Source organism: Podarcis melisellensis, assembly GCF_964234715.1.
Source record: "Podarcis melisellensis genome assembly, chromosome: 7".
Classification (NCBI taxonomy): Eukaryota; Metazoa; Chordata; class Lepidosauria; order Squamata; family Lacertidae; genus Podarcis; species Podarcis melisellensis.
The window spans coordinates 65,951,341-65,964,464 of record NC_138539.1 but is presented as its reverse complement, the minus strand read 5'-3'; the positions used below and the strand labels follow the sequence as shown (position 1 = coordinate 65,964,464).

Here is a 13,124-nt window from a genome sequence, read left to right as displayed (position 1 = left end):
GCTAAGACAATTAAACAATAATAATAAGATGCATGATTGCTAGACGCCTCGCAGGCACAATGATAACTAACCAGTACAAATTTGGTTCTGGGAAATAGCTAGATTAAAAAGACCAGGCATAGGCAAACTCAGCCCTCCAGATGTTTTGGGACTACAATTCCCATCATACCTGACCATTGGTCCTGTTAGCTAGGGATGATGGGAGTTGTATGTTTCCGAGCACAATTCAAAGTGTTGGTGCTGACCTTTAAAGCCCTAAACGGCCTCGGTCCAGTATACCTGAAGGAGCGTCTCCACCCCCATCATTCTGCCCGGACGCTGAGGTCCAGCGCCGAGGGCCTTCTGGCGGTTCCCTCATTGCGAGAAGCAAAGCTACAGGGAACCAGGCAGAGGGCCTTCTCGGTAGTGGCGCCCACCCTGTGGAACGCCCTTCCAGCAGATGTCAAAGCAATAAACAACTACCTGACATTCAGAAGACATCTTAAGGCAGTCCTGTTCAGGGAAGTTTTTAACGTGTGATTTTACTGTATTTTTTGTTTTTATGGAAGCCGCCCAGAGTGGCTGGGGAGGCCCAGCCAGATGGGCGGGGTATAAATAATAAATTATTATTATTATTATTATTATTATTGTAGTCCCAAAACATCTGGAGGGCTGAGTTTGCCTATGTCAGAAAAAGACTTACAGATGATGTCCAGAGGACAAAGTAGGAAAGACAAATTTACTTCTGGCTGGCTTGATTTCATAATGAAAGCTAGTGTCTTGAAACATGAACAAGTCCTTCCTATGTACTGTCTGGTTAATTAGCTGTAACAATATCTCCACATGTCTCATGTATTGTATCCTTCTTATGCGTAAGACAATAAGAAAAGCAATTGTCATCTTAACCCCAATACCATTATTCATAATAGGAAAAACCACTACCACTTACGTGTTCTGGGAAAGCTCAGATGAGTGAGGCCACCATATCACACCCCTTCATGGATTCGCCTTGTGGCGAAGCGGCTTGAATAACTCCAAGAAGCTCTGAGCTATGCCGTGCAGGGCCGCCCAAGATGGACAGGTCATTGCTGAGAGTTTAGACTAACTGTGATCCACCTGGAGAAGGAACTGGCAAACCACTCCAGTATTTTGCCAAGAAAACTCCATGGACATAAAAAAGGAAAAGCTTTGAGAAGAAAGTGAGAGTTTCCAAGGCATGCTCTGGTTCATAGGGTCACGGAGAGTCGAACACAACTAAGACAACTAAACAACAACCATGTCACAGCTGCAGGGATGCTTTGGGTTTTAAAAATCTTTCACGTTTTGTATTTGATCAAAAGCTTTGTATCCAAAAGTCAATACTTTGGATAATGTGTTACTCACATGCTCCCTGTTAGATTATATATATAAGATAACTGACCGTTTATTTTGTTTATGGTGATTTTTTTTAAAAAATCCTTCCACAAGGGTTAACTGAGGTCTGATGTTAAGCTTTGAATAGTTTTTACTGGGTAGTTTTGTGTTTTTATTGCTGCAAGCCACGTTGATATATTTTTAATTACACAGCAGTGTACACAAACATACAAAAGGCGGCCCTGAAAGAGCAATAAAACATACCTAGGCAATTTCTGAAGCTGTTTCCTTCTTCCCTTTCTAGTATTGCATTTCCTCTACCCCAAATTCCTGCTGCCACACCTGCCAGGGTGAAGCCACCCCATTCGCTCAGTGGCCTTTGCCAGCCCTCCAGCACCTGAGATACAGCTCAGCCTTCCCAGGTCTCTGGAGAGAGCGACACTTGCTCCCCAGACCAACCCCAACCACTTAACAGTTTGCCGACCCACAGCTGCTTTCTCCCACAGGGCTGTTTAAGCAGTGACCAGCTACAAGGACTTTTATTCCTGTCGCCCAGCCAGGTAAGTGCCGTAAACAGAGACGCCGTGCGATTCTTCTGCGCCACATGAGTCCAGTGCTGGATCAAACCCTGTGGAGGCCCCAGGGCAGTCAAAATCTCAGGGACTCCCTCACAAATTATCTCCTAATACTTGATTGTAATTTTCTTTTGAGATCAAATCAATAATGCTTTATCTTTTGCCGTGTGGCCCCGAAAAGATGTGGGGTCCATGCGCCTGCTCTGCCTGTTTGGTAATCCGGCACTGCACCAGTCAACGCTGCCATCATAGGGAGCAAAACTGCAGCGAGGCACTCGCCTGTCAGAAGGGTTGGCGCAACATTGATGCCGAAATCCAGCACCACCTGAGCTCTGTGAGGGCAGCTTTCTCCCGATTGAAGTGCAGAGTGTTTGAGGATGGGGACATTCGCAGGGAAACCAAAATGCTTGTTTACAAAGCTATTGTACTACCGACCTTACTGTATGCTTGTGAAACATGGACCACTTATAAAAGCCATCTCCAACTCCTCGAAAGATTCCATCAACGGTATCTCTGAAAATTTTTACACATCACTTGTGAAGACAGGCAAACTAATACCAGTGTACTGGAAGAAGCAAAGATTACCAATGATTCTTCAACATCAACTTTGTTGGACTGGTCATGTGCGGATGCCTGATTATTGTCTTCCAAAGCAACTGCTGTATTCCGAACTTAGAAATGGAAAGTGTAATGCAACAAAAGAGGTTTAAAGACTGTCTCAAGGCATTTTTTTAAAAAATGTAGTATAAGCACCAACAATTGGGAAACACTTGCCTGCGAGTGCTCCAACTGAAGAACAGCCTTTACCAAAGGTGTCATGGGCTTTGAAGACACTCAAACTCAGGATGCAAGGGAGAGACGTGCTAAGAGGAAGGCAGGCTTGGCAAATCCACACCATGATCAACTCCCACCCGAAAACCAATGTCCCCACTGTGGAAGGATGTGTGGATCCAGAATTGGCCTCCACAGACACTTACAGACTCATTTAAACCGTGTTTATGGAAGACAATCTTACTCAGCTACGAGTGATCGCCAAAGAAGAAGAAGCTTGACTGTTCCTGTGCGACCAACCTGAGGAAATATTTCGTATTCTTCTTTGGCGGCCCAATCGCCTTCTAAATCCGGCCCACGGATGGTCCGGGAATCAGCATGTTTTTACATGAGTAGAATGTGTGCTTTTATTTAAAATGCATCTCTGGGTTATTTGTGGGGCCTGCCTGGTGTTTTTACATGAGGAGAATGTGTGCTTTTATTTAAAATGCATCTCTGGGTTATTTGTGGGGCATAGGAATTAGTTCATATATTTTTTCAAAATATAGTCCCCATATTTCCCCATCGCCATTGGTCTGAGGGACGGTGGACTGGCCCATGGCTGAAAAATGTTGCTGACTCCTGTCCTAAGTGGCCACAGTAGAATTTTAGGAATTTATTAACTTTTAACAGAATTTGGAGTGGGGCCCCTTACTAGGAACAAGAAGCAGCACAAACACCAAGTTGCTTCCCTGCGGTGTTAGTGCACGCAGCTGTGGTATGTGAATATTTCAATTGCACGTGCAAAGCTCTTAATCGCATTTGTCTTTCCCATACAATCTGTGCCCTTCTTCATGGCAGTATTCCATTGGTGAGGGAAAGGCTTTGCCCACCAAATGGTGATGCTTAGACACAGATATCGCAGTTGCACAGAATTGCCCCATAGCCAAGCGACTCTATTTGAAAGATTATTATATGTGAACCTCTGGACTGCCAGTATTTTTCAGGAAGGATTGAAGCGCAGACTGAGAAATTTAGGTCTGCACAGCTAAATTAGTTTAAAGCACTCTGTCTACCCTAGTGCAACAGAACCGCTTTTAAAAAGAATTTGTGTGCATGGGAACGCAATTGGGAAATGACATTGAAAAGTGTAGCATGAACAAAGGATTAATGGAATACCTATAAACTGACCAAGATGAATGAAACAGAATAATTGCTCAATAAAGACCAGATTTAGTATGAAAATGCTGGCTGCATTAAGATAAATTCAACAGAGCAAATAATTGTTGATGGATGTTAATAGTGGACAACCGATTGGAATAGTTATTGTAAAATATGCAGGGATGTAAGATATGCAAAATGAACCATGGAAAGAGAAGAAGGGAAGTCACTGGATATGTTAAAGTATGTAAAATGTTTGTTGGAAATTGTAAAACAGAAATTATATATATATATATGAGAGATTTAGTGTAACCACCACATATGCTTTATGCACCCTTTGTGTTTTTGTCAATAGTCATATGTAATAACAACATAACAGAAGTTTTCATTTGATTTCAATCTTTCAGAATTTCACCATAGATGAACTGGCTAATGCAAACACACATTTTGCCCTTGATCTCTTCCAAAAGTTCAGCGAATCCAACTCAACAGGCAACATCTTCTTTTCACCCTTTAGCATATCTATTGCCCTAGCTATGGTTTTCCTTGGGACCAAAGGCAACACAGCAGCACAGCTCTCAAAGGTCAGCAAAGCTTTTATTTCTATTTTTTGTGTGACAGCTGTTATATGGATTTCTGGCTATTTTGTTAAGAAGGCTAGATTAGAAATCATTAAAAACCCTTTACATTTACAATATCCCAAATAGAAGGAGAAGGGTTTGTTTGGACTCAAAAAATATTAATAATAAATAATAATAATACATTTTTATTTATACACCGCCCTTCCCGGTTCAGAAAACCGGGCTTAGGGTGGCTAACAACAAATTTAAAACATTTAATTGTAATACAACATGGAAGCAGCATAAAATACAGTATAAAAACATGAATAACAATAAAATTCAAAGTTCAAAAACCAATTTGGGGGAAATCCATCCAATAAGCATTAGATAGTCACCAGGGCTAGCTGGCTGAATTAGTCCTACTTGGGCCAGCGAGGAGGCCAGGGGACAATTAGCTGTGGGGTCTCAGAGTGGGTAATCTTCATAAAAGGAGAGGGGGAGGGAAGAGAAGGGAAATAAAAGATCAGGCTGAATTCAAATTAAAGGCCAGGCGGAATAGTTCTGTCTTACAGGCCTGACGGAAGGAGGTTAAATCCTGTAGGGCCTTAGTCTCATGGGACAGAGCATTCCACCAGGTCAGAGGCATCACTGAAAAGGCCCTGGCCCTGGTGGAGGATAGTCTGACTTCCTTAGGATCCGGGAGCTCTAAACTATGGTTATTCATGGACCTTAAGGTCCTCTGTGGGGCATACCAGGAGAGGTGGTCCCGTAAATACGAGGTCCCTAAGCCACAAAGGGCTTTAAAGGTCAAAACCAGTACCTTGAACATGACCCTATATTCCACCGGGAGCCAGTGCAACTGGTAAAGCACTGGGTGAATATGCTTCCATGGCAGGGATCCCGTGAGGAGACTTGCTGCAGCATTCTGCACCCGCTGGAGTTTATGGGACAGTTTCAAGGGCAGCCCCGTGTAGAGCGAATTACAGTAATCAAGCCTGGAGGTGACCGTCGCATGGATCACTGGCCAGATCGGGGCAGTAAAGGTAAGGGACCAACTGCTTAATGCAGCGAAAATGGAAAAATGCTGCCTTAGCTGTTGCTGTAACCTGCGCCTCCATGGAAAGGGAGGCGTCAAGGATTACACCCAAACTCTTAACGGAAGGCACTAGCAGTAATTGGGCCCCCGCAAGAGAAGGGAGTTGGTCCCTTATCCCCATGCCATCCCGACCCAGGCAGAGGAGCTCTGTCTTTGAAGGATTTAGTTTCAATCGGCTCCCACGAAACCATCCAGCCACAGCCTCCAAGCATCTGGTCAATGTGTCTGGGGCCGAGTGGGTGTGGCCATCCATCAGCAGATAGAGCTGAGTGTCATCAGCATATTGGTGACAACGCAGCCCAAAGCTCCGGACAATATGGGCAAGGGGGAGCATTAAGATGTTAAAAAGCATTGGGGAGAGGATTGTGCCCTGTGGCACTCCACACACCAAGGAATGGCACGACGACATCTCCCTCCCTCGTGAAACCCTCTGTTGCTGACCAGAAATAAAAGAGCACAGCCATTGTCGGGCTGTGCCCTGTATCCCCACATCGGTGAGGCAGTGGTCCAGAAGATCATGATCGACCATATCAAAGGCTGCTGACAGATCTAAGAGAATCAGCAGTCCCAACCCACCTTGATCCAGTTGTCTACGGAGATCATAGGTTAGGGCGACCAGAGCCATCAAAGTCCTGAAACCAGGACAGAAACCGGACTGAAATGGATCTAAAGCCATTGTTTCCTCCAGAAACCTGCCAAGCTGTTCAGCAACCGCTCTCTCAATTACCTTACCCAGATATGGAAGATTCAAAACTGGGTGGTAATTGGATAGATCTAAAGGATCTAATGAAGTTTTCTTTAAGAGCGTTGGCTTGCAGGCCATCGCTCCGCCCTCTCCCCAGGTAGCCAATCAGCTGCTGGCTGGGGGGCGGAGCAAGGGCCAGGTAGGGCAGGCTCCAGCCGACCATCATTACCAAAATCTTATAAATAGGCCCAAAAAATAACAATTGTGTTGTAAGGTAAGCGAGGAAAACGACAGTAGCTAAAATTAATATTAATTAATTAATTAATTAAACCCCACTGCAGCCAATCAACTACACCCTTGGCCTCCCCCAATTCCTCTCACTACCAAGGAAATGTAATAGGCAAATTGAAAGAGAACCTACCCAGTTGACATTGACACGAAACCCCACGTGTACACTATAAAAAAAGAATATGTTTCGCCACCACCCTTTCTCTCCCTCCACTTCTTCCCCATCCATATACTGTGCTCAACACTAATGTCTCATAACAAATGTAACTGATCTGTAAAAAAGACTTTAATTTTGTAAACAAAAAAAAAACTTTAATAAAAATTATTCTAAATAAATAAATAAATAAATAAATAAATATTTCTGGCTTAACCAAACACATAAAAACAAAACAACACATTCAAATAGATAAAACAGAAACAGTTTTCATTTATTTCAGAATATTTGCCCCATTTATTTGTAACTATAGTTAACATCTCCCCTCTATCCACTCCCTGTCAGGGAAACAATATGTGATTTTTAATTTTTTCTATTCCTAGCCCCCCAAAGCCGCTTTGAATAAGACCATGGCTTATAACACTTAAAAGCTTTTGGAGAGTCACCAGTTTTTCCTCTTGTATCTCTGTTAGTAAAACTTCCATACAGCCCCCTCCCCTTTTAAAAGAACTCTAATTGCAGTAATCCTTTCTCTGACAATGGTTCTGCCACATGGCAACTGTACTGTACACTGTGTGTGTGTCATTAGGAGACCAGAAAGTTTGCTGTGTAGTCTGTTTCTTAATCGGCATCAATTTGAATGGCTACCGTGCTGATGACTTAGAACTTCTTTCTTCCATGCAGACATTTCACTTTGATGACGTTGAAGACCTTCATTCAAGATTCCAGGCACTCAGTACTGAGATTAATAGGAGTAGTGCACCCTATATATTGAAGCTGGCTAATAGGCTGTACGGAGAAAAGACATACACCTTTTTGCAGGTAAGTTGCTTGCTGGACTGTAAAGGAACTTTGAGAACTTGCTTGGCCACCAAAATTGCTTTCTATTACCCTAGATTAGCTTTGCCCAATCTGGTACCCTCCAGAAAGAATCAGACAGGTACCGGGGTGTACCTGGTACATGGGTGATGGGATTCGTAGTCCAAAATATCTGGGTGTCAGCAGGGTGGAGAAAGGGGTTCTAGACTCTGTTATTTAATGAACTCATCAATACAATTATTCTTAGAATCATAGAATCATAGAGTTGGAAGAGACCACAAGGGCCATCGGGTCCAACCCCCTGCCAAGCAGGAAACACCATCAGAGCACTCCTGACATATGGTTGTCAAGCCTCTGCTTAAAGACCTCCAAAGAAGGAGACTCCACCACACTCCTTGGCAGCAAATTCCACTGTCAAACAGCTCTTACTGTCAGGAAGTTCTTCCTAATGTTTAGGTGGAATCTTCTTTCTTGTAGTTTGGATCCATTGCTCCGTGTTGTTGAACCATTGCTCTTGGTTGTTGAATCTTCAATAAATTCAAACGAAGTGACTTTGTGTGTTGCAGTCCAGTGAGCTGATAGGTCCACTCTAAAACATCTGTTCTTTGAATGCTTTTTTAAAAAATGCACACACAAATGTTGCTGTTCCAACAAGGATAGGGCAGTGGAAGCTGGTCCATTGAGATGAATGGGCAGTCCATGCTCCACTAACCTGTCTGCCCTCATCCAGCCCCCACCTGCCTGCCTTCTAACCAGGGAGTGGCACTTCCAATCAGCCTCCTCCTCCTCAGACTCAGTGTTGCGCCTTGTAGGGAAGGGAGAAAAACTAGACTTTTTTTGGCTCTGCCTCCACTGGGATATGGATACCAATTTTATTGTGGTTGGCATTTTTGGATGCATCTAAAAAATCATCATGTTTATAATCCTTATTATGACATTATCTTGATTTCATGAAATAGACTTCCCCTAATGAACATTCTGTCCAAGGTTTCAGTTCAGTCATAACTAAATATAATGCAGACCAGTCTTGGAAGGTGCGCATTCACAGTCCGTTCACTATTACTGAAGGAACATCCTTGTGTGTAGGCCTTTTCTACAGGACTGTATTGTCCCAGAATATACTTATTTTTTGAGGTGGAAGGGAGGCTATTGCTGATTTCTCAGTGTTCTTTATCTGTTCCCTACAGTATAAGAGAACCAACATTTAGACAGTCCCATTAACTTCAGTGGAGTAAGATTAACTACAGTTCCTTTCATAATCTCCATAAAATAATTACTCTTTCCATTCCGGAATGGGAGGATTAATTGCATCTTCCAATCCAATTGGGTGACTAAAAGGTTTTATTGCCCACTGACAGCTGTCCTCTATGGTTTCTCCAGGATTTTTTGGCTGGCACTCAGAAGTTCTACAGAGCTGAGTTAGCCACAGTGGATTTCCGATATAATTCAGACAATGCACGAAAACAAATCAACCAGTGGGTTAAGGACCAAACTGAAGGTGAGTGGCTCTTGAAATATCTCAGCTTTCCAAACCTTTTACTAAGAACAGCCAACATCACTTTTTTCTCTCTTGCAATTTGCACTATGTTCCATTGCTTGTCAACCTCATTTGCCATGATTTCAGCATCCGTGGCAAAAAATTAAAAAAACACAACAGCATTAAATTAAAACCCCTACACACACACACACACACACACACACACACACACACACACACACACACATGATTTAAGAGACTGTGTTGTAGAGGCCTTCACTGTCGGGAACAGCAACTTAACCAAGGTTGCAGTTCTGGGCACATTTACCTGGAATAATCTATTGTGAACACCATGGGATTAAATTTTGAGATGAATGGGACTGCTCTGGAAATAAAATGCCACTGAAGTAGCAGGCTGGCTGCTGTTGGAAACCAAAATCTCAACTCAATATAATCCAGTAAGACCATTCTTCACACTTTATTTAACCTTACCCAGGCAAAGTAGAAAACCTTTAGCACTGCTTTGTACTGAGAGAAATCTGGCAAGGAGTCATCCCCATTGCATGTGTGGAGAACATTTGGCCTTCCAGATTTTGCATACCCACAACTCCCAGCAGCTCAAGAAGCATGACTAGGGATAATGGGATCTGTAGGTCAGGAACATTTGGAGAGCCAAAGGTTTCCCACACCACACCTGCTCTATTGTGTGAATGGGGACACATGTGATACTTGATTTCCAAATGGAAGTCCTCCAGTTTGACGGCATCCAGTTTGAGTTCGGTGTTCCTGATTCAACAGAAACCTGAGCCAAAACCCAAAAAACCAGGGAGTAAAACCAGCCCTGTTAGGTAGAACAACTGCCACCACTCCTCTTTTGCTCCTGTTTCGTTCATTCATTCATTTATTTCAAAGTGCAAAACTACTTGATATCAGGGGAGGTTTCTTGAGGACATACAATTCTGCTGTGCACAGCATCAATTTGCTATTTCAAATGAATAATTTTATTTTAAAGAGGTCGTCCATGAAAAGGAAAGGGTAGATTTGGGGGCTGAACAAAATAAGGGTGACTCCAGCATAACCCTACTCTAATAATAATATTGTGTGTGTATTGGCTCTTAATAGCTAGATAATTTGTTATGCAACTTTTCCTTCAAGGTAAAATCTGCGACTTGTTACCTGAACATTCAATTGATAAATGTACAAAATTGGTTCTGGTGAATGCCATCTACTTCAGGGCCAACTGGGCAGAGAGGTTTCAAGACAAATTCACTATGGAGATGCCTTTTAGACTGAATATGGTAATTGAATGCTTAGTCTATAAAGATTTTTTCTTGTACCTCCAACTTGTACAATGTACAAGGTATATATAGGGCTAAATATGTAATGGTTGAATTATCAGGGGTGGAAGGGTTAGTACCACTGAATCACACGAGCTCAGTTGAGCTATTGGGTTGTATCCAAGTTAGTCAGGCTAAGGATAGATCTATTAACATTAATGGACATTACTAAATTAATACTCTTAGGTGGAATCTAGACACATAAAAAAATAACATTGTGAAAATGCCTTTTAAAAAAAGGTTTTGAAAAAGATATTAAATTTGTCATAGCTCACCATCGCCATCTATTGTCACATTTGTATAATGCACTTTACAACACACTTAAAACGTTTTATTTGCAGCTGTATAGCTAAGTCTTAGAAGAGCTTAGTTGGATACACCTCACAATCAAACATATAAAAGGTTGCTTGTTCATGACTAGACGTAGCAGATTGTGAAAGGCACACTTCTGGATCCAACCCGGTGTATTTATATGATTGCAAACATTTCCCCATCAAATTTTAACCAAGAGCAAGCATTTTATTGAACTTCCTGGACCAGTTTTCCATTGGTCAACTTGAAAGCAAAGCACTGGAAATGACTAACAGGCTTTGTTTTAGCATTTCCCTGTCATTATTTAATTGGCCTTGCCAAAGAACAATCAGCTGTGCTGTAAATTGATTATGCTGTTAACGGCTACAATCCTGTGCACACTTAGCCCTGGGAGTAAGTTCCAATGAATTCAGTTTGACTTTCTTCCAAGTAGGATTCCTCTGCCATGGTATAAAGCACAGCTTCATTCTTAATATGTTTTGTTTTGTTTTGTTTACAAGATCCTTCTTCTCTGTATGAACTCTTGCAAATAAAATAAAATAATAAATTAAAATAAAATTAAAATAAAATAAAATAAAATAATAAAATAAAATAAAATAAAATGATGGAAGTCTTTGCTTACATTCTCTTTTTATATGATCATTGTGTATTTTTTTATATATTAAAAAAAACACTATCCAGAAGGAAAAGAAGATGGTGAAGATGATGTTTCTGAAAAAGAAGCTTCCTTTTGGGCACATTCCTGAGTGTAGGTGTCGGGTGCTAGAACTTCCTTACGAGGGAAAAGAATTTAGCATGATGATCCTGCTGCCTGATGGTATCGAGGATAGCTCCACTGGCCTGGAACAGGTGATTCTGACTTTCTGTTTCCCCCCTTTCTTCCTCTAAAATAACCTTTCCAAATGGTACATTGCCAAAATGCTGTAGTTGCAGTGCAAGCGGCACAGCAACAATATGTTCAATTCATTCTCTCTCTTTCTCTTTAAATTGCAGCTGGAGAAGCATCTCACCTTAGGAAAGCTCCTAGAGTGGACACACCCGGTAAAGATGGAAAACACTGTAGTTTATGTGCATCTGCCTAAATTTAAACTGGAGGAGAGCTATAACCTCAAAAATGACTTGGCAGCGTTGGGACTGCTGGATATCTTCAACAGCGGAAAGGCAGATTTGCCTGGAATGTCAGAAGCCCGGAATCTCTATGTGTCCCATATTGTTCACAAGTCATTTATAGAAGTGAATGAAGAGGGAGCAGAAGCGGCAGCAGCAACTGCTGTTGTTATTACAACAACATGTACCTCTACACATTTTATGCAAGAGGATTTCAACGCTGACCACCCCTTCCTGTTTTTTATCCGCCACAACCCAACAAGAAGTGTACTTTTCTTTGGCAGATTTGCTTCTCCATGAAAAGTAGAATAAACGATTGAACGGGTTAAACTGATGGACAACATACTGTTGTTTGTTTCCTTGTTTTAGTTTTTTTCCAGATACTTAGAATCATGGAATTGTGGAGTTGGAAGGGACATTCCAACTGCTTTAAGTGCAGGGATCCTCCCCATGGCCTTCCTTGGTTCTTATAGGCTTTTGAAGGAATGAGGTCCATTCTGGATATGGATTAATTAGGGGAAATTATTCAATCTTTATTCATCACAGCATGCTGCTGATTCAGCTCCAGTAATTTGTTTGTTATACTCAAACCTGATATGGTTTTTTTCCCCCCAGCTAGCATCTTCTTATGGAGACTAATTTGTTTGACATCTGCTTCAAGAAGTGTTCAATGAGGGCCTACAGTAAAAGATAAAAAACTCTTAGGAATAGGCTTCTATTAGAGAGAAAGAGCCTTTTGAGGGCAAGCTTTCATCCCAGTCTGCATTTGGTATTCTATGTCCAGTCTGGAGATCTTTTTCCTAGTCTGTATTTGTACTGTATTTGAAATGGTTTTTTAAAAAATAAATAAATATGGAATTGTTTTAATTGTACTGTGGAATCAGTTTGAGATATTTCATGGAAAGCTATTCATAAATATAATCATCATCATCACCATCATCATCATCTTCTCGGGGATGCGAGTGGAGCTGTGGTCTAAACCAGTGTTTCCCAACCTTTGGTCTCTAGCTGTTTTCAGACTACATTTCCCACCATCCCTGACCACTGGTACTGCTAGCTAGGGATGATGGGAGTTGTAGTCCAAAAGCAGCTGGAGACCCAAGGTTAGGAAACACTGGTCTAAACCACTGAGCCTAAGGCTTGCCGATCGGAAGGTCGGCGGTTCGAATCCCCGCGACGGTGTGAACGCCCATTGCTCAGTCCCAGCTCCTGCCAACTACAGTGTGCTCTAGCTGTATTTTGCATCATCCCTACACACAGTGCTACAGTTCAAAAGCACGTCAAAGTGCAAGTAGATAAATAGGTACCGCTCTGGCAGGAAGGTAAACAGCGTTTCCGTGCGCTGCTCTGGTTCGCCAGAAGCGGCTTAGTCATGCTGGCCACATGACCCAGAAGCTGTACGCCGGCTCCCTCGGCCAGTAAAACGAGATGAGCGCCGCAACCCCAGAGTCAGCCACGACTGGACCTAATG

General features: G+C 42.2%; 1 protein-coding gene across 1 annotated transcript; it reads left to right on the top strand.

Annotated features, from left to right (window-relative positions):
- The first annotated feature begins 4,120 nt into the window (after positions 1-4,120).
- LOC309373784 (leukocyte elastase inhibitor-like) lies at positions 4,121-12,389 on the top strand. Its single transcript, XM_081918314.1, has 6 exons — positions 4,121-4,402; positions 7,286-7,423; positions 8,801-8,918; positions 10,053-10,195; positions 11,228-11,395; positions 11,540-12,389. Exons 1-6 carry the CDS (start codon positions 4,355-4,357, stop codon positions 11,951-11,953), a joined length of 1,029 nt encoding a protein of 342 aa, XP_081774440.1. The 5' UTR covers positions 4,121-4,354; the 3' UTR covers positions 11,954-12,389.
- Positions 12,390-13,124: the final 735 nt, after the last annotated feature.